This window comes from Engystomops pustulosus, chromosome 6 (genome assembly GCF_040894005.1).
Source record: "Engystomops pustulosus chromosome 6, aEngPut4.maternal, whole genome shotgun sequence".
NCBI lineage: Eukaryota > Metazoa > Chordata > Amphibia > Anura > Leptodactylidae > Engystomops > Engystomops pustulosus.
The window spans coordinates 53,603,371-53,624,554 of NC_092416.1; the positions used below are offsets into that span (position 1 = coordinate 53,603,371).

At 43.2% G+C, this 21,184-nt stretch overlaps 1 protein-coding gene across 2 annotated transcripts in view; it reads right to left on the minus strand.

Annotated features, from left to right (window-relative positions):
• Window positions 1-16,577: 16,577 nt before the first annotated feature.
• The window catches only part of TMEM51 (transmembrane protein 51), a 35,282-nt gene continuing 30,675 nt past the window's right edge, over window positions 16,578-21,184 (minus strand). Inside the window, exon 2 of one of the 2 annotated variants that reach the window (XM_072156130.1) lies at window positions 16,578-17,754. In XM_072156130.1, coding sequence (XP_072012231.1) covers window positions 17,355-17,754 — 400 coding nt within the window. In that variant the 3' untranslated portion in view covers window positions 16,578-17,354. The remainder of the gene's footprint in view (window positions 17,755-21,184) is intronic. The other variant, XM_072156129.1, reaches the window with a different exon arrangement.

Sequence of the window (21,184 nt, forward strand, 5' to 3'; positions counted from 1 at the left end):
GAGGTTGATGCCTCCTCCGTAGGAGCTGGAGCGGTCCTTACTCAGAAGGGGCCTAGGGGCCGAACTCTATCCTACGGCTTCTTCTCCAAAACTTTCTCCCCCGCAGAGAGGAATTATTCTATTGGAGATCGTGAGCTTCTGGCCATAAAGCTTGCCTTGGAGGAATGGCGTCATCTGTTGGAGGGAGCCAGATTTCCAGTCAGCATCTACACAGACCACAAGAACCTCCAATACCTACAGTCGGCTCAGCGGTTGAACCCGCGTCAAGCCCGGTGGTCGCTCTTCTTTTCCCGTTTTGACTTCCAAATCCATTTTCGTCCTGCCGAGAAAAACAGCAAGGCTGACGCCTTGTCCCATGCTTCAGATGTTATGGGGGAGGACTATGCCCCAAGACACATCATTCCTCCTGAGAGACTTGTGCTGGCAGCGCCGGTGGACCTCCGGCAATTACCTCCCGGCAAGACTTATGTGCGACCTGGACTTCGAAAGAGGATCCTGTCCTGGGGACATTCTTCTCGTGTGGCTGGGCACCCTGGGGTGCAACGCTCTGTGGCCCTAATTTCCCGATTCTATTGGTGGCCTGATTTGGTCAAGTATGTTCGGGATTTTGTGCGGTCCTGTACCTTTTGTGCTCGTAATAAGCCAGCTGGTCTTCTGTTGCCGTTACCCGTGCCTACCTGCCCGTGGTCTCACGTGGCTATGGACTTTATTACAGATCTGCCACCATCATCTGGCAATACCGTTATCTGGGTGGTAACCGACCGTTTTTCCAAAATGTCTCATTTTGTTCCTCTGCCAGGCCTGCCGTCTGCTCCACACCTTGCCAGCCAGTTCTTCACCCACATCTTTCGCCTACATGGACTTCCGTTGCACATTGTCTCGGACCGAGGGGTCCAGTTTGTCTCCCGCTTCTGGCGAGCCCTGTGTAATCAACTGCAGATAAAACTGGACTTCTCTTCTGTGTACCATCCTCAGTCTAATGGACAGGTTGAAAGAGTTAACCAGACTTGGGCTGTTACCTGTGTCACTTTGTCTCTTCCCGTCAGGACAACTGGTCCACTTTGCTACCTTGGGCAGAGTTCTCATATAACTCCCTGCTGGTGCATCACCCTTCTTTGTTCTATATGGAAGACATCCACGTCCACCCCTACCTCTCTCCGTGTCTGCTGATGTTCCTGCTGTGGAAGAGTTGGTAACAGACCTTAAAGATATTTGGGAACAGACTCGTCAGTCCCTGCTTCGGGCGTCTGCCCGCACCAAGACTCAGGCCGATAAAAAACGCAGGTCTCCTCCTGTCTTCTCTCCAGGGGATAAAGTGTGGCTGTCTTCAAAATATGTCCGGTTGAAGATTCCCAGCTACAAGCTTGGCCCTCGCTATCTGGGTCCATTTGAGGTGCTGAAGTGTATTAACCCTGTGGCCTATAAGCTGCGCCTTCCTCCCACCATGCGCATCCCAAACTCCTTTCATGTCTCCCTGCTCAAGCCTGTTATCTTGAATCGCTTCTCCCAGCAAGATCCTCCTCCTACTCCAGTGGTGGACTCTACCAACACCTATGAGGTAAAAGAGATCTTGGACATGAAGACGGTGAGGGGGACTGGAGGGGGTTCGGGCCTGAAGAAAGGTCGTGGGAGCCAGAGGACAACATATTGGATCGTAATCTTCTGCAGAGGTTCCTCCAGCCTAGGAGGAGGGGGAGGCCGAAGAGGGGGGGTACTGTCATGGGTGGTCTGTCACCACCGCAGGAGATGGAACTAGCCGACACCTGGGACCGGAGCCCAAGCGCCACCTGGTTTTCACCAGAGCCCACCGCAAAGCGGTTGGGGACGTGCGCGCACAGCGGAGGGGAGCATCTCACCCGTCCCGGCTCCTGGCTTGCTCCCCTCCACTGTGCGCGTGCGTCCCCAACCGCTTTGAGGTGGGCTCTGGTGAAAACAAGGTGGCGCTTGGGCTCCGGTCCCAGGTGTCGGCTAGTTCCATCTCCCGCGGTGGTCCAGAGGATCCACTGATCCTGACAATTTTCTCCAAATTCAGTAAAATTGGGGAAAAAAACTAAAAAAAACCATATAAATTATGTGTTTTCTTAATCGTTGTTTCCCATAGAATAAAAATACTGACGACCCCTAGTTACAAACAGACCTCTGGATGTTGGTCATTTACTGTACTGAAGCCTTGGGCTACAATAAACAGCTATAACAGTTATTAGTGGTGTCAGCAATGAAGCTTTATTGTTAATCCTGGTTCTTTTGACAATCCAACATTTTTAAAATCCAATTGTCACAGAGACCAAAAGAATTTGTCTGGGGTTACAATTATAAAATATATATAGTTCCGACTTAAATACAAATTCAACTTAAGAACAAACCTCCAGAACCTATATTATACACAACTCGGGGACTGCCTGTAACATTATCTTTATGGCATGGTGAACGGACAAAAAAAACCCCCAAAAACATCTTACCAAAAATTGCTGATTTTCATTTCCTCCGCTAACAAAGAGATTTTTTTTTACTCTTTGTCAGTGGAGGAAATGAAAATCAGCAATTTTTGTAAAGGTAACTTAAATCCCAGCAGCCTCCATGGAGGACAGGGGGGAGCTGAAGTCCATGGAGGCAGCTGTGATTTCAAGTGATCGGATACATGCACGGGGTACAGTTTGCAAATGTTAGGAGGGAAGCAAAGGGACCTTACATGATGTCATCCTGGTCACATGACATTACTTGCTGGATGCTGACAAAGCGTAAAGAAGAGCTGCTGGATTCAACCTGAGAATGCCACCCCCCCCCTCTTGACATGCTCTAGATATCCCTGGATACCAGTCAAGATTATAAAGTTGATTTAGGAGGATCTGAGAGATAATAAAAAAATAAAAGAAGGGTATCAGCAGTGGCATAACAATCACAGTTCCAGCAGGTGTGACCACGACCGGGCCCGGTGATGGACCTTGGCCTACAGTCCGCATTCTGCAGGTCCAGTCAGAGATGAAGAGAATCAATTGTATGCGTGACAGACATAGATGCACATGCCTGCGCACATTTATGATTTCATCAGTGGCGCTACCACTGCAAGAGGGAAGAGGACGCCATGGGATTGCTGGGTGAGGTGAGTTCTGAGTTTATTTTTTTTGTTTCCTTAAGGGGGCTTCTTCTGACACCTCATTGAGGAGGTCTCTGCTGACAATTTCATTGAGGGGGTCTCTGCTGACATTTCATTAAGGGGGCTGCTGTGAGCATATCATAAAGGGGGTCCCTGAAGATATTTCATAAAGGGAGCGGCTGCTGACATTTCATTAAGGGGGTCTCTGCTGACAATTCATTAAGGGGGCTGCTATGAGCATTTCATTAATTTAATTCATTCACCTCTCAACATGTATTTTGCCCACTCCTCATGGGCAAACTGCTCCAGTTGTATGGGGTTTAAAAGCTGCCTTTTACAAACGGCAGCTCCTTACAAAGATGCTCAATAGGATTTAAGGAAAATATATTACGTTTTCCAGTAAGGGATAAGGAAAACCATGCCTATTTTGGCTACCTTGTAAGGCAGCTCCCTTAAGTCAGGGCTCATTGGAGGCCACTTCAGTATAGTCCAATGTTTTCCTCTTAGCCATTATTGGGTGTTTTTAGCTGTGTGTTTTGGGTCATTATCCTGTTGCAAGACATATGACCTGCGACTGAGACCAAGCTTTCTGGCACTGGGCAGAACATTTCTCTCTAGAATCTCTTGATTTTCTTGAGATTTCATTGTAACCTGCACAGATTCAAGACACCCTGTGCCAGATGTAGCAAAGCAGCCCCAAACATAAGGGAGTCTCCTCCATGTTTCACGGATATGCTTAAGTTTTGCATCTGTTAACATAGAGCTGATGTGCTTTGCCAAAAAGTTAAATTTTAGTCTCATATGTCCATAGGACAATCTCCCAGAAGCTTTGTGGCTTATCAACTTATAGGGGCACATTTACTTACCCGTCCAAGTCGCGATCCCTGATCCAGAATGTCCACCGGAATGCACATCTGCCGCAATCCACGTAGATCCTGCGCCCGATATCCTGAATGTGTTGCTCCCCGCTCAGGTCCGCCGGAGTTCACCTTCTTCTTCCTGGTGCATGTAAGTGCTTGGCTTGCGACAGAAATTTGAATTTTAAATCCTGCGCTTAGTCCAAATCCGTTGGATCATCCGATGGCCCGCCCCCCGACACAATCTCCAGTGCAATCTCCGAAAAGTCGGGAAACCCGACGAAAATGCGGCCGCGGGACCTTTAGTAAACAAGCCCCATAGTTTTGCAAATCCCAGTCTTGCTTTTTCCTTGGTCGTCTCCCATTAAATCCACTATGGCTAAAAAAACAATGGATGGTGCGATCTGAGGGTGCGTTTTGGGCACGCTCTGGATTGCAGGAGTTTTACATGTTACCCTGCGTTTCCCTGCTTTTTTAAAATGGTTTTTCACACTTTCACAGCTGAAAACACTTCAAGCAATGAAAGCTTTCAAAGCAGGCAATCACATGGTAACTTGTAAGACGCCGGCGGCACTTAAAACATGGCGGTGCATAGGCGCCGCCATCTTTCTTGAAATCGCCTCTCCCCCAAACGTCATCAGGGGGGCGGCGATCGTTTGCCATTACAGACGTCAGACCCAAGGCTGTCTGGTTTCTGAAGATTCATTACAATGATCCAGTGGCAGTAGTATTGCAGTATATGGTAGGAACGATCAGACCATGGAGCAGTGGTGGCGAACCTATGGCACGGGTGCCAGAGGTGGCACTCGGAGCCCTTTCTGTGGTCACCCAGGCCTTCACACCAACACAGAGTTTGCCAGATACAACTCAAGGCTTTCTCCTGTTATACAATACAGCCCAGGATGCACCATGCTCAGCACTATTTTAAAGAAACATCCTTGGCTGCCAGGACTACAGGAGGAGCTAGAAGGTGTAGATAGAGATGGATTGTCATTGGAGCTCCTGCTCTGGATCCCCTGATTCTTCCTCTTCAGGGAACCATGAAGGGAAGCCAGAATCCAAATTTCTCAATCATCTTTCTATTGTATTGGTGAACTCAGGATACCAATACGATTAAAACCTGTGATACATGAAGTTCCAATAAGTTACAGCTTAAATTCTCATGTTGGCACTTTGCGACATACAAGTAGATTTTGGTTGTATCTTGGGCACTTGGTCTCCTAAAGGTTCGCCACCACTGCCATAGAGGGTCATTGTAATGAATCCTATGCAAAAACACCATATACTGCAATACAGTTGTATTGCAGTATATGGTAGAAACGATTAGACCATATGGTGTTAAAGTACCCTTGATGGTCTAAGAAATAGTGAAAAAATTTTTTTAAAAAAAGTTTAAAATGGTGGCTAAATGGCGGAAAATGGTGGCCAAATGTCCTAAACACGACTTTTACACCATTTTGCATGACATAAAAAAAATGTAATAAAAAGTGATCAAAATGTCGCACAGTCCTCAAAATGGTAGCAATGAAAACGTCGGCTCATTTTGTAAAATTATACCTCACACAGCTCTGTACACCAAATTATGAAAAAGTTATTAGTTTCAGAAGATGGCTAATTTTTTTTTTTCATTTTCGTACATATTCGTTTAAATATGTACGCAATAAAACCTGTATTAATTTGGTATCACCGTGATCGTACCGAACCAAAGAATAAAGTAGAGGTGTTATTTGGAGCGCAGAGTGAAAGTCGTAAAAACTGAGCCCAAAAGAATGTGACACCCATGCAGTTTTTTAAAATTTTTTCCACATTTGGAATTTTTTTACAGCTTTCCAGTACACAGCATGGAATAATAAATAACATCACGGAAAAGTTACATTTGTTACACACAAAATAAGCTCTCACACAGCTCTGTACATGGAAAAATTAAAAAGTTATGGATTTTTTAAGGTGGAGAAATGAGCGGAAAAAAAAACCTGCGTCCTTAAGGGGTTAAGCTTGAAGTTCACCTTTAAAGGACACCTGTCATCAGGTCTCTGTCACTAGTCCTGTCACCACTACCTGTTAGAGCAGCTCAGCCTTTATCTACTCAATTCATACATTAATCATTGCAAAATCATCTTTTCTTTATTATAAAAATGAAGATGGTCACATGGTCAGAGGCAGTGATGTCACTCCTGTTCCCCCTCCCCCTGCTCATGTCTGTGTGTAATGTATAGTAAAGCATGGCTAGTGTGTGTGCTGCATCTGCTGACATGCTGCATCCTCCTAATATACATGTGTGAGACACAGACATCAACTACACATGTACCTGACATGTGCTGCTATACACATGTGATAGACACAGACATCAGCTACCTGACATGTTCTGCTATAACATGGCTGCAGCCTGGAGCTGTTGTATCTCTCCTATACACACACACATGCACACACAGGCTGCAGGGAGCATAGCCACCAGCAAGCACATGGAGCAGCCATTACATGGAGCAGCTGTCAGTCAAGCACTGGGGGTGTGGCTGTACCTCCCACTCATGAATAAGGTGGACAGCTTGAATATGCTAATGACTCATTGGACATTTCACAGGTCATTTGCATACAGCTTTAGGACCTCATTGCTTAGGTTTACAGGCATGTAGAGGGACAATGAAGGGATAGAGGCAATGCTCTCTAATGGCAGTTTATGAAAATATATTTAGATTAGGGGGGTTATTTTGCATAACGGATTCTCTTTAATTATTTTAGCTTTTCTGTGCTCTTTTGTTATCATTTATATTATTCATCTTTAATTCTGCAGCCATGTCCAGGAAGTGCCATATACACCCATTCATCATATACGCATACAGCATGTACACAATTATTATTATTTATTTTTTTTAGTTGAAGCATGGATGAAAAGCAATGTCTGCCTTTCATTTGTTCACTTTGATAGAAATTACTTTTGTCGGATTCAAGCTGTTTCTGTGACCATTGTGTGTTTTTCCTATGACGAGGAATACCAACAATTGTATACTTACACATATATTCACTTGTATATCAAAACACCACTATCAGCACTGGTGCGCCATTATTTCTTTACAGGTTTCCATAAAGCACTGCACAAAAAATTCTTTCAACAAATAGTACATCCTTTATAAACTCCCCCACACCCAAAATGACCACAAAAATATTAAAATATTATCAAAAATATTAAAAATGTAATAAGAAAAAGTAATAAAATTACCAAGATTGCATTAAGAAATTCTATTCCAATTGAGTAGACCTGAATCTTTAGAGGCTTTAACCTAATCCTGCACAATACATTCCCAGGCCTGGAAGTGTTATATGGGAAATCTCTGGTCAGCGGTACATGTATAATTACCTAATGCACTAGCACCCTCTAGTGGGGGCCTGTAAAGCATGCAGGACACTGACACATTATACAGCAGGTGACTCAGGTTATAATGATGGGAATAAACATACTTTTCAAATAAACTGCAATCTGGGAATTGGTATAAAGCAATGAAACTGGAATGCATTGTGCCATTACATAACCTTCTGCATGTAACTTACTATAGGCCCATAGTGTACCTCTTTATGCATCCAGGAGAAAATACCTCATGGGATGCACCATATGAAATCTTTTGGTTTACCCATAATATAGACATTGACTAATCCATCCACATGGCAATTAAGACCATTTATAAAGCTGGTTATGACCAAGGACAGTGTTCTGTCCGAAATGCGTCAACTCTTTTGATACTGTGCACTCTCTCGTGTTTTTAACCGAACATGGAATAAAACTTTAATGTTTTTAATGGATTCGCTGGAGAAACCTTTCTTTTCTTCTGATGATCCACAAGATTATGGAATTAACTTCTGCCTAGAGGACCTGCTCCTGCAACAAGATGCAGACACTGGGGCTTCCTTCCACTGCACATTCCCTGCAGAAGAGGATTTTCCTTCACAGGGGAAGGTTATGACTGGGAACAGGTGACTATACAAAGGCTCTGAATCGAGTGGTTGAGCACCTCTTGTCGCAAGGATGTTCTATTTCCTCTTCTTATCCCACCAAACTTCAGAAGATGAAATGAAGACAGGCATAAGCACATCACAATTACCTGTGCCACACATCTTCCAGTTTGCTCCAATATTTTAGAAGCTCTATAATTCCCTGTACGGGTGATGCCACACATGGTGTTTTGAACGCGTTTTTGGCCCGTTTTTAACCCCTACAAGAATTAGCCTCTTTTGGCCTTTAGGACGCGGTCCGATTTTTTAACCGGTTCGCGACCGCCCGCCGTGTATTCACGGCGGCGGTCGCGTTCCGATGCATGGAGAGGGCTCGCGGGCCGAGCCCTCTCCATAGCCGGTAAGTCTCTGCTGCATATTGCAGCAAAGGCTTACCGGTAACACCCGCGATCGGTGCCGGCACCAATCGCGGGTGTTATCTTGCTGATCGCCGCCGGCAAAGCTGCCGCCGGCTTCAAACTGATGGCGGCGCATGAGCGCCGCCATCTTTCCGAGGATCGCCGCTCCCCATGACGTCATCGGGGAGCGGCGATCCGTCGCCATGGTAGCTTCGGGTCTCACGAAGACCCGAAGCTACTTCGGGTTAACCCATTCATTACAATGTGCTGTCAGCACATTGTAATGAATGAGGAGTAAAATCCCCATATACTGTAGTATGGCAGTATATGGTAGGATCGATCAGACAACCTAGGGTTAAAGTACCCTAGGGAGTCTGAAAAATAGTAAAAATAAAAAAAAAGTTAAAAAAAAAAAATTATAATAAAAAAAACTAAAAATTCAAATCACCCCCCTTTCCCTAGAACTGATATAAATATAAATAAACAGTAAAAATCATAAACACATTAGGTATCGCCGCGTCCAAAAATGCCCGATCTATCAAAATATGATAACGATTTTTCACTGCGTTTAACCCCGTAACGGAAAATCGTGTCCAAAGTCAAAACTGGCATTTTTTTGCCATTTAAAAAAAAATTAAAAATTCTATAAAAAGTGATCAAAAGGTCGTACAGTCCTAAAAATAATATCATTGAAAACATAATCAAAAGTCGCAAAAGATGACATCACCCTCAACTCCATAGAACGAAGTATGGAAAAGTTATAAGCACAAGAAGACGGCAAAATAAAAAAAAATTTTTGTTCATGAGGTTTTAATTTTTGTAAATGTATGAAAACATTATAAAACCTATACAAATTTGGTATCCCTGTAATCGTACTGACCCAAAGAATAAATTAGATGCGTCATTTGTGGTGTGAAGTGAAAGCCGTAATATCCAAGCCCACAAGAATACGACACAAATGCGTTTTTTCACCATTTTCACTGCATTTGGAATTTTTTTCCCGCTTCCCAGTACATGGCATGGCATATTCAATGTGATCACTATGAAGTGCAATTTGTTACGCAAAAAACGAGCCATCACATAGCTTTTTACGTGTAAAAATAAAAAAGTTATAGATTTTTGAAGGTGGGGAGTGAAAAATGGAAATGAAAAAACAGGAAAGGGCCCGGTCCTTAACCGGTTAAATCTGCCCTCTGTCACTATAAGTGGTTATAGCTTTGGAACGCTGTGAGATATCCAAGGGATTTTGAGATTGTTTTCTCGTGACACATTGTACTTCAAATAAGTTTAAAAAATTGGAAGATATCTTTTGTGTTTAGTTAAGAAAAAAACTAAATTTGGCAAAAATTTGGAAAAATTCTTTATTTTTTAAGTTCAAAATTCTCTACTTTTGATGCAGATAGCCATGTCACCCACATAAATTCATTACTTAGATTTCCCAAATGTCTGCTTTATGTTGGATGGTTTTTTTAAGATTCCATATATGTTACTAGAATGTTATGTGTTATGAGGCTCAGAATCTTGGGCCATTTTTCACATTTTTGGGAAAATCACCAAAACTAATATTAAGATGGACCTGCTCAACTTTTAATTGACTGTGAGAGGCCTAAATAATAGCTGGAATTGTTAATGACCCCATTATGGAAACTACACACTTCAACGTATGAAAAACCACTTTGAAGAAGTTTGTTAACCATTTAGGTGTTTTATAGGGGTTAAAACAAAATGGAGGTGTGGTCTACAAATTGTAATATTTTTTGACAATACACTCATTTTGGGTGGAAAATTAAACATTGGTAATGGATTAAATGAAAAAAGGCTCCACAAAGTTTGATACCCAATGTGGTGGTGACCTGCTGTATGGGAGCACGGCCCGGGCATAGAAGGGAAGGAGGCGCCATCCAGATCAGATTTGCTATGTCACTTTGTACAGGCTTATTTTTTTGCCACATGAGATGCACTTTTCTGGTAGGTAATTTTGGGGCATCTATAGCTAATTGGTGAGATTTTATTAACTCTTTGTTGGTGGAGGAAATGAAAATCATCAATTTTTAGGAACTTTTTTTGTGGTTTTTTTTTGGCCGTTTACCATACCGTAAAAATAGTATATTATTTTTATTCTATGGGTCTCCACGATTACGAAAAGACCTCATTTACCGTATATGCTCGTGTATAAGCCGAGTTTTTCAGCACAAAAAAATGTGCTGAAAAAACTCACCTCGGCTTATACACAAGTCAATAATTAAAAAAAAAAATTAATACTCACCCTCCGACACCCGGAACCTCAGCGGCGGCTCCTGGTCCTCGGCGGCGGTTCCTGGTCCTCAGCAGCGGCTCCCGATCCTCAGCGGCGGCCCCGCTTCTCGCTTCTTTCTTCACTAGTCAGCAGTTGCGTCCATGCGATCTGCCGGCGGGCGCACAATATGATGCAGTGGTGTCGCATCATAGTGTGCGCCAGCTGGCAGATCGCATGGACGCGACTGCCGGCTAGTGAAGAAAGAAAAGAGAAGCCGCCGCCGAGGACCGGGAGCCGCCGCCCAGGACCGGGAGCCGCTGCCCAGGACCGGGAGCCGCCGCTGAGGACCAAAGGTATCGTCGGAGGGTGAGTATTAAGTTTATTTTTTTTATTATTCGCTTGGCATACTGAGGGCAGGGTGTATACTTCTTGGGGCAGACTGTATACTTCTTGGGGCAGGCTGTATACTACATGGGGCAGGCTGTATACTACTTGGGGCAGGCTGTATACTACTTGGGGCAGGCTGTATACTACTTGGGGCAGGCTGTATACTACTTGGGGCTGGCTGGTTGTATACTACAGAGGGCTGGCTGGTTGTATACTACAGAGTGCTGGCTGACTGTATACTACACCCTCGGCTTATACTCGAATCAGTAGTTTTTCCCCGTTTTTGGTGGTAAAATTAGGGGTCTCGGCTTATACTCAGATCGGCTTATACTCGAGTATATACGGTATATAGTTTTTTTTAAAAAATGTTTTCCTATTTTACTGAATAAAAAGTAATTTGGCAAAAATGTAAATTTTAGCATCACCAACTTTCATATGCATAACTTTTTTATTTTTTGGCTTACAAATCTGGTTAATGGCTTATTTTTTACAAGAACGATTGTTCTTTTTAGTGGTCTTATTTTAAAGTGCGTATCTATTTTAAATCACTTTTTAGAGCATTTTTGAAGGGTATTAATTAAAAATCATCTTTTTTACAGAGAGTTTTTTTTAGGTTGTTTTTTACGAGGTTCACTTTGCAGGTCCATTAATAATTCTGTTTTATTATGCAGATTGTCTTGGACGTAGCGATACCAAATATGTGGGGGGTTTTGTGTATTTTATTCAATTTTACTGAATAAAAACTAATTCGGAGAAGATTTTGTTCATTTTAGCATCATCTTTTCATATGCAGAACTTTTTTATTTTTCGGCTGACAAATCTGGTTAGGGGCTTATTTTTTGCGAGAAGAGTTGTTCTCTTTAGTGGTCTTATTTTAGAGTGCATAACATATTTTTAATCACTTTAAAAAAATTTTAATGCAAAAGGTATTAATTAAAAATTATCTTTTTTCGTAACATTTTTTGCGTTTTTTTAACCGTTTACCATGCAGGTCCAGTAACGATTCTGTTTTATTATACAGAATCGGACGCGGCAATACCAAATATGTGTGTGTGTGTGTGGGGGTTTTTTTTTTTTAAATATTTTTATGTATTTATTTATTGTAATGTGTTAACTTTAGTGTGTTTAATTTATACATACTTGAACTTGAACCAGCGATGCTCTGATCGCTGATTCAAGTTCAATACACTGCTCTACAATACTTTTTCATTGTAGAGCAGGGAGATCGGTCAGCCCTGGAGCACTAGGCAGACTTCGGGGCTGCCGAGAAGTGGATCCGATCCATAGCGGAAAAACACCCTTAAGGGGTTAACACCCGTGATCGGAGTCGGCTCCGTTCGCGGTGTCAGTTGTGATAGACAGCTGACAGCCGCTGCTTCTGATGCCGGCTCAGTTCATGAGCCAGTCCCAGAAGCTGGACGTTATACTACGTCCCGGTGCGCTAAGTATCTAGCCGCAGGGACGTAGTATTACGTCCTGTTGCGCCAAGGGGTTAAGCAGTCAGTTAAAAAACGCATGCGTTTTTTGACGGACTGCTTGAAAACGGACCAAAAATACGTTCAAAACGCCATGTGTGCCATCACCTTCCATAATGAACCACGACACTCACTAATAGATTCAGCCACCGTGAGTGTGCTAATCTTTTTTTTTTTTTTTTTTTTTTTTTTAACTGTGGCCTTTAAAAAAAAAAAAGATTTTAAATGATTTTGAAAATTATGGTAATGAGCTAGAAGGGCTTTATGGGGAGAAGGTGTATAGGGAGGAGGCATATTTGGGGAATAAACCATCTAGATCTACTAAGTAGATCACCGACAGTATATTTCCTTTAAGATATGGAGTAAAAACGGACAGGACCTATGTAATAGGGTTACTCACTGTTATTGCAAAGCACATGAATAAATTGACCCCCTGCAGCGTAAAAAAAAAGTGGTAGATTGCTGCATTAGAGCAGTAAAATGTAGGTTGCAAAATGTTGGACGTGAAAGGAAAAGCGAGGGTCAAAAGCGAGAAAATTGGGCAGCACTGTATAGGTCATCACGGATACAAGTCTTCAAAAGGGCCGATCCAGACGCATCAAAAGTTCACCAGAAAAATGTAGTAGCGAAGCAGCACTCCTTCAAAAAGTATTTCTTTATTCTACCATAAAAAAGCGATGTTTCACCCTCTCTTGATAACGCCTTCATAGAGAGGGCGAAACGTCGTTTTTTTTTATTATGGCGGAATAAAGAAATACTTTTTTTAACCCCTTGAGGGCACAGCCATTCTGAAGCTTAATGCTCAGCCCCATTTTTTGTATTTTGACATGCGTTGCTTTATATGGTTATAACTTTTGAACACTGTTACTTATCAAAGCGATTCTTCCCCACATGTTGTACTTCATTTTAGTGGTAAATGTTGGCTGATAAGTTTTGCGTTTATTTACCAAAAAAAAAAAAAAAAAAAATGATGCACATGCATAGGCTGACATCGTGCCTTTAAGAGGACATCACTGACACCATCTTACTGGCAGTGCCTGCAGGCAGTGCTGGGGTCCTGTGCTGCCATAGCAACGATCGGCACCCCCGAAAACACCGTGGAGGGGGGCCGGTTGTGGGGGAAATACCTCCCCAAAGGTAGGTTAAATGCTGCGGTTGCGTTGACAACGGCATTTAACGGGTTAAACACCCAGGATCGGAGCCCACTCCGACCGCGGGTGTTACAGTGGGGTGTCGGCTATCAGTCACAGCCGGCACCCAGTGTTTCCTGATGCCAGTTCGGCTCAGATCTTGAGCAGAACCGGCATCAGCTCTGCGTTCGATATATATCGGACGCTGAGCACCAAGTCACTGCGCTCAGCGTCCAATAGGCTTGGGAGTGCTGCTTTGCTATTACACTTTTCTGGTACCACCAGGGTCAAGGATTGTACACAAAGCACACTTAGGCTACATTCACAGTAACGTTCCGTAGCCGTGAAAAAGATAGGACATGACCAATCTTTCCCTGGAATTCAGCACCGTGCGCCATAGATATCTATGGAGATGGGCGGGGATGAGCGCTGCTCTTCCTCTCCCTGGTGCCGACGTGTGCCCGCCGTACTACGGTAGGGCAGGCACACGTTATACTGAATATAGCCTTAGGGTGATGCCACATGTCACATTTGTGGACTGTTTTAAAGCATGCGTTTTCAGTCAGTTTAAAAAAAACAAATGCGTTGTTGTATGTTTATGATGCGTTTGGCTGCTTTGAACCGGTTCATCTTCATTTCTAGAAGTGTAGGCAGCTGTGATAAAGAATAAAACCAGCCAAACACTTGTTAAACATTCGTGCAGGTGTGTGCCCTGTGTGGCAGGACCTGCTCTTTTAGATTCTAAAGCTTTAAAAAATGATCCAAATGAATCTGAGGGGCTTCCAGCTTCATAGCTGCTAAAGGACCCCGCAACCACTCTGGCTAATTTGCATAATTTTTAAAGCCTAAAAAAAACCCAAACAAACAATGGAATAATAAGTATAAAATAGCAGATCCTGCGAGAGAGGGTACACATCTGTATGTAAGTGGGCTTGGTTTTCATTCATTGATTATGGGGGTAGATGCCCTTTAAAATCAACAATTAATTCTCAGAAAAGCATTCAGTAAATGCCATGAATCATTAGATATGTGCAACATCCCCCTCCGGGGCCTAGCCTTTTCTTGGGGGCCTGGAGTCAGCCGGGGCCCGCAGTACCTGAGTGGCTGGCGGTTGCGGCCTAGGCACGCTAGTGTCACGGTGCTTGGTATGGGGAACCGGAGGGCTGTCCTACAGCCTGGCAGGTCTCCAGCAGGGTGGTGTTGGCAAGAAATGATGAGGGAGAGGCTGCTATAGCGGTTTTCCCTGGGGCAACCCTTTGGTGTCTAAAGTATGAGTCTCTGTGTGGTGGACAGGGTGCCCGTGATGGTGACAGCCGTAGTAGCAGGGACCAGACGGAGGCAAACGTTGAACAAAACAACTTACAGTTCTTTATTGGAACCGACGGGAACCGCAGCAACGTGCCTTAACAAAATGGTGGAGTGCTGAGATGCAGTTGGAGGGAGCCACAGTATGTAGATCATCAGCCTGGATGCAATGGCAGGCTGGGAGGTAGCTGTGTCCTAGTAGGATGCTTCAGCTTTATCCTGGATTGCTTCAGGTATCACCCTTAAAAGGTAGGATGATACCTCACCACTAGCTATTAGCTCTACTCTTCAGGCAGGGAGCTGGGCTCACCTGCTCTTGGTCTGGTGTGCTAGCTACCCTCTAGAAGTGTTCCTGTCCAGGGGTTTTGTTACTCCCACTGGTCAGGTGGTGGCTACTCCTCCAATTACCTCTCAGCTCACAGACACAGAGTGTAACACATGTGATTGGATGACACATCTTACATCACATCAAAGAATTAACTCCTGCCTTGCCAGGCAGGATCTACCACTGCAGTTCTCATCTGTGTTATCTAGTGTTATGTAGTGACATGCTGTGGGGTTGATCAGACCCTTCACAGGCTGCAAGCTACATGGTGGGACGTATTCTCAACCACTCCTCTGCCTTGCATCGGCGAGGGTGTTGCATATGGAATCACATCTGTGTGAGAGCAAAACTGTTCCAGTTGCTCATTGCAATTAATCAGAGCTCAGGTTTCAATTTATAAACTACTGTGGGAATTTAAAAGCTGAGCTACGATTGGCTGCCATGAGAAACTAGAACAGTTTCTCTTTCAGACAGTTGTAATAATAAATTTTCCTAAAATTGTAGGCACATCCCCATAATGTGGTTAGTTCTAGTTATTATACCTTTAGATAACCTGGGACATTTGACCATAATACAAGTCCAAACATTTGCCTATACAGGCAGTCCCCGGGTTACATACAAGATAGGGTCTGGAGGTTTGTTCTTAAGTTGAATTTGTATGTAAGTCGAAACTGTATATTTTATAATGGAAGTTCTAGACAATTTTTTTTCTTTTGCCCCAGTGACAATTGGAGTTTCAAAATTTTTGGTGTAATTGGACAAAGAATTATCAATGAAGCTTCATTACAGACATCTTACAGCTGATCATTGCAGTCTGGGACTATAGTAAAGCATCCAGAGAGCTTCACCAGAGGTCACATGGGGCAGAGGGGTCCGTCTGTAACTATGGGTTGTCTGTAAGTCGGGTGTCCTTAAGTAGGGGACCGCCTGTAATAGGTTTGTGTAAAACTACCTAAAAAAGCAGTAAGCCCTACAGTGTAGGCCAGAGGTTGCACCAAGATTTTCCAGAAGGGTAATAATACTCCTCCTACTATTTTTGGGGAGTATTTTTAGTCGAGGAAGAGTATGAAATTTTCAGTAACACAAATAGCCATATAGAATGTTAATAGACGCTATTTATACAAGAGCATCTCAGTCAGTATCTTCTGTGTGTAAATTGTGGCAGTAAAAGTAATGTTACATCATACAGCAAACAAGGGGTACAGACCCCCAGACCAGGCTGTGTCTGGCAACCCCCTCCCCCACCCCAAGCCAAACTGTGGCTCATGCCTACACCCCTCCCCCCAACCAGACTGTGGCTCATGTCTACATCCCTCCCCCCAACCAGACTGTGGCTCATGCCCACCCCCCTACCAGACTGTGGCTCATGCCCACCCCCCTACCAGACTGTGGCTCATGCCCACCCCCCTACCAGACTGTGGCTCATGCCCACCCCCCTACCAGACTGTGGCTCATGCCCACACCCCTACCAGACTGTGGCTCATGCCCACAACCCAACCCACCGAACAGACTGTGGCTCATGCCGCTGACTCCCCCTCCAGATGGCTGCTGTGGGCTGAGCTTGTTTAAAACAAAGTTTTTATTAAAAAACTGTCTCACCACAGACAGACCGTGCGCTCACCACACAGGGCACACAGACCGTGCGCTCACCACACATAGGGCACACATACACGGCAGGGATGGGTGACATTAAGGTAGGGGGGGGTGGAGCTGGATGGAGAGTAGTGAGGATCTGAGGGGACATCTGTAATCATGCTTACCTTTGCTGTGTACAGCACTCTCACGGAACACATGCTGAGCGGCCCGGCGCGCGCTGTTATCACACTACTGATATTTCCCTTTTATGCAGCGCGTGCGCCGGACCAATCAGCCTGCGTTCTATTGGAAATAACTGCCAAGTGTACTTTTACGCATGGCAAATATTTTGGGGGGTGATGGCGCCTCATCGTGCGTCTATAACACCTGGTGAGGCGTCAATGCGACCTCTGGTGTAGACTGGTAATAGACAGACAACGTTATTCCATGACAAAAAAAAAAATACAGAATATTTATTAAACCCAAGACAATGACATCCCAAAATTAACAACAAGGGTGGAATACATTCTGACAAATGAGGGAATAAAAAGAGCATTAAAATAACACAATAGTGGTGGGGGGAAAAAAAAACAACACAAAACAATGCCTTCACAACAAAAAGAGCCCCTATGCGGGCTGATCAGAACCAATCCTCTTATCGTCGTATTGTGGGGGTGGGGTTATGGGTTCTATCTTGTTAGTTTCTGCCATCTTTATTTGACCTGACAAGTTCAATCTGAATTCTTTCAGGTGGAGTTTGTCAGATTTAATCCTCCTGATATTCAAGGGCTTTTTCTCTTTCCCAGAACGAGAATTTGTCCTCTTTGGTTGCTCTTGCTTGGCTGAGGAGGCATTAGGCCTAGTGGGGGTGGTTTCATCAAGTTCAGTTAAGGACTCGTAAGAAGGGAGGGAAACGCTCATCCTCTGGTGACGGTCAGTCTCTGTTGCTTCGGGGGTGCTGTACCCAATCCTCATCACTTCCTCATAGCTGGGAGCAGAATAATGAGGGGATTCCACATCTTCTTGGCTAAACGAAAAGGAAAAAACAGTATCTTGTTAAGGCAGAGGAGATGTCAGACAAGCACACAAGTGCTAAGGCCTACCACTATTGTAGTTGGTTTCAGCCATCGCCAGCTACATTGCATAGTTCTACTCCTCAGAGAACTAGTATGACTTCTATCATGAAGATGACCATTTTGAATTTTAATTAGTTATTTTTCCTATCTGGATCCTTTTATTCAGGGCTGGCAATACCTATGAACCTTTTGCAAAGAGAGAGGGAAAGAAAACGAGGGAAAGAAAACGAGGGAAAGAAAACGAGGGAAAGAAAACGAGGGAAAGAAAACGAGGGAAAGAAAACGAGGGAAAGAAAACGAGGGAAAGAAAACGAGGGAAAGAAAACGAGGGAAAGAAAACGAGGGAAAGAAAACGAGGGAAAGAAAACGAGGGAAAGAAAACGAGGGAAAGAAAACGAGGGAAAGAAAACGAGGGAAAGAAAAGATTTGTTTCATGGCAGCCATTGGCAAGATCAAAAAAAGGTTTTTTTTACCTAAATCCTAAACAGATTAGCAGCATTACGGGAACTCCAATCGTCTCTACCCATGCCCTTAACGTACCAACAAGCTAGCAGGATATCGATATCTGCAAAAGTGCCTGTGTTCTAACTTATGACACACCTTTCATTTAGCCAATCCCCATGTAGTAGGGCTATAAATAGCAGAAATATATTCTATTCATCAATGGGCACATGTGCCAATAGTGCCACTCCATCACCCCCAATATATCATGTAGCTTTTTACGGCTTCGTTACTGGCCTATTTTTTGGTCTCAAGAATAAAGCTATTTTTCATTGCTACATTGGGAGATCAGTTTTAATATCAATATAACATTTTTTTTATTTTTCATTGGCTTTATTATTTACTGAAAAAATGTTTTTTTTACCCCTTAGCGACGTGGTCTGAAAAGGCTCTAGTGACCGGGCATTTTTAGCAAATTTTCGTAAGCGCCATCATTTTTTTTGGGGTGTGCTACCCTTTTAGCTGTGTTTTTTTTTGACACAGAGCTAGTTATAGGTAATAAAAGTTTAAACATTTTTTTCCATTTTTATTTGGGGTTAAAAGTGTAACTCAAATATTTTTAATGAATTCCCTATTTTGTTTCAGTCGTTTTGATATATCTGATATGTATAGTCTCGGGAAAACGGGGCAACTATGACAATGCTTTTTTGTAGTGTAGCGGGGGATTTTTTTAAAAAAATTACGGTATATGGGGAAATGTCATTGTATTTTTATTACTATTTATTACTTTTTTTTGTGTGTGTTTTTACTTTATATGTCCCCCACAAAAGACCCCTGGTGGACATTTTTTATTTTTTTTTTACAAATTTTCCCCTGTAACTGAGGCATCCATAAGAGCATTATAATGACCCCCCTGTGACTAGGGATTCTGATCAGAGCTGGACTGGGTCTAATTAGACCCAGCAGCTCTGTTTAACCCCTTAAGACCCTGCGGTCACGTGACCGCCAAGTCTATAGAGACGGTGCGATGCTGTGAGGAGTGGAGAAGGGGTAATGAACCAGATCTTCCTTCTCTCTACGGTCTCAACGTGCCTCTGATATCCAGAGACCGGGCGCTGCTCCCGCGGCTAGCGTGGGAGCAGTAGAAAACTGCAGCAACGTCTAAAAGCGTTGCAAAAAAGTCGCTGCAGACTTGGGACCTGCACCCACTGACATCTAATGTCAGCGGGCGAGCAGAGAGGAGATAAAGAGCTTATTACATATTTTTGGTGAACATTAACAAACAAAACGGTCTTCTATGCGGATAATCAGGGCTTGCATGACAGTTTTTTGGCTTACAAGCTCAGAAATATTCACAATTACCAGTGAACCACCAGTAATTGTGATTATTTTTCCCTCCAATTATTTTTTCTTGCCCTGCGCCCTTGCTATTGCCTGTGAACGTTCATCATATGGAGCACTGCTGTTTAATAAATTGCCCCAAGTTTTTTTGAATAAAGTTAATTTTTGGAATTCATTTAGTTTAATAATTCCCCAGCACTTTGTCTTAGAAATTCTTGTTATGATCATTTCATGCTGTTTTATAGTAGGACTAAGATAAGCAGTGACATAATCGCCTGCATTTTGACACGTTTCTATCCTTCACTGAGGACGGTTTCTGTAAATCGCTGGTTTATGGTATGTTCCAGTATTAGGCAGCAGGGGGCAGCATTATTGATTCGTACAATTTATATTCTGCGAGTCTCAGTTACTGGGCATTGCTTTCCTCTATTCAGGGAGTGAGAAAAGCTGCATCACCTTCCATAAAACACTTCATCACAATAGCACAAAAATCAATGGGTCTCTGGGTCATTATGTGATGTAGTTATTTTGTTCAATTTCAAGCTAGGCTCAGCGAGACATCATCTCTCTCTCTCCAGGAGAGATAAAACCATCTCTTTTTATTAAGAAACACCAAAGATAAGTGTCAGGATACAAATTAAATGGCGATCATCTCCGTGTTAATGGGATCTGTCAATGCCGGTCTCTGCTGCCTTACCAGAGTGTACTTGAGGATGTTCTTTCAATCGATCTTAGAGCGCAAGATGGGAAATCTTTACAAAAAGTTTCTTATTTCTCATTCCCACCCCATTTATTATTTTTCATTACTATGATGATGAAGAAGAAAAGCTGCCAAAATATAAAAGTATCTCCACACCCAGTATCAATAGGGTATTAAAGTGCAGTCTCTTACAAGAGGAGTTGCTAAAAACCCTCTCACACATATGTATGAAGAACTGGAGACAAATAATAGGATATTGTGGAATCAAGTGATTAACTTATAACTTTGTGCAGTAGAGTTTATGGGGGTGTGTTCCAGCCTAAAACAAATTGTCCCACCAAAAATTGGGGTATAAATTTTAGATTGTTGAGGATCCGACTACTGGTTTCTTCAGCGATTGAAATAATCCTATAAATGGAGATCAATGCTGCTGTCAGTTCTGCAGTATAAGGACCTTTGGAGGGCCTGGAAGAATTATTTTATATCGAGAACTGTCATACATGTATAAGGCTTTCAGGGCTTCAGTTCACTCTTTTCATTATCTCTACAGAACAGTTTTAAACTAGGTGGGTGGTCATGATTGTCATTGGCACCTCTTGAGCTCCGGGCTGCTACCCTAACCGCCCATATTATAATCCACCACCGCTACCAGTACTCTATTCCCTTCTAGTGAGCTCCTACATTTGTGAAGACTGCTAATACCGTGGTGTAACAGTACAAATTGCTATAACAGTACCAGAAACAATGCACATCAGCCCTTGTTCCCAATTCTAGGTCTTAATGTTCTTTTGCAATGCAGTATTGCTGGTTTCCACACAAGTCTCCACATGCAGTCAATATGACTGACGTCACACAGGTAAAGTAACATGATTAAGGACATGCCATTGCATGTAAAAGAT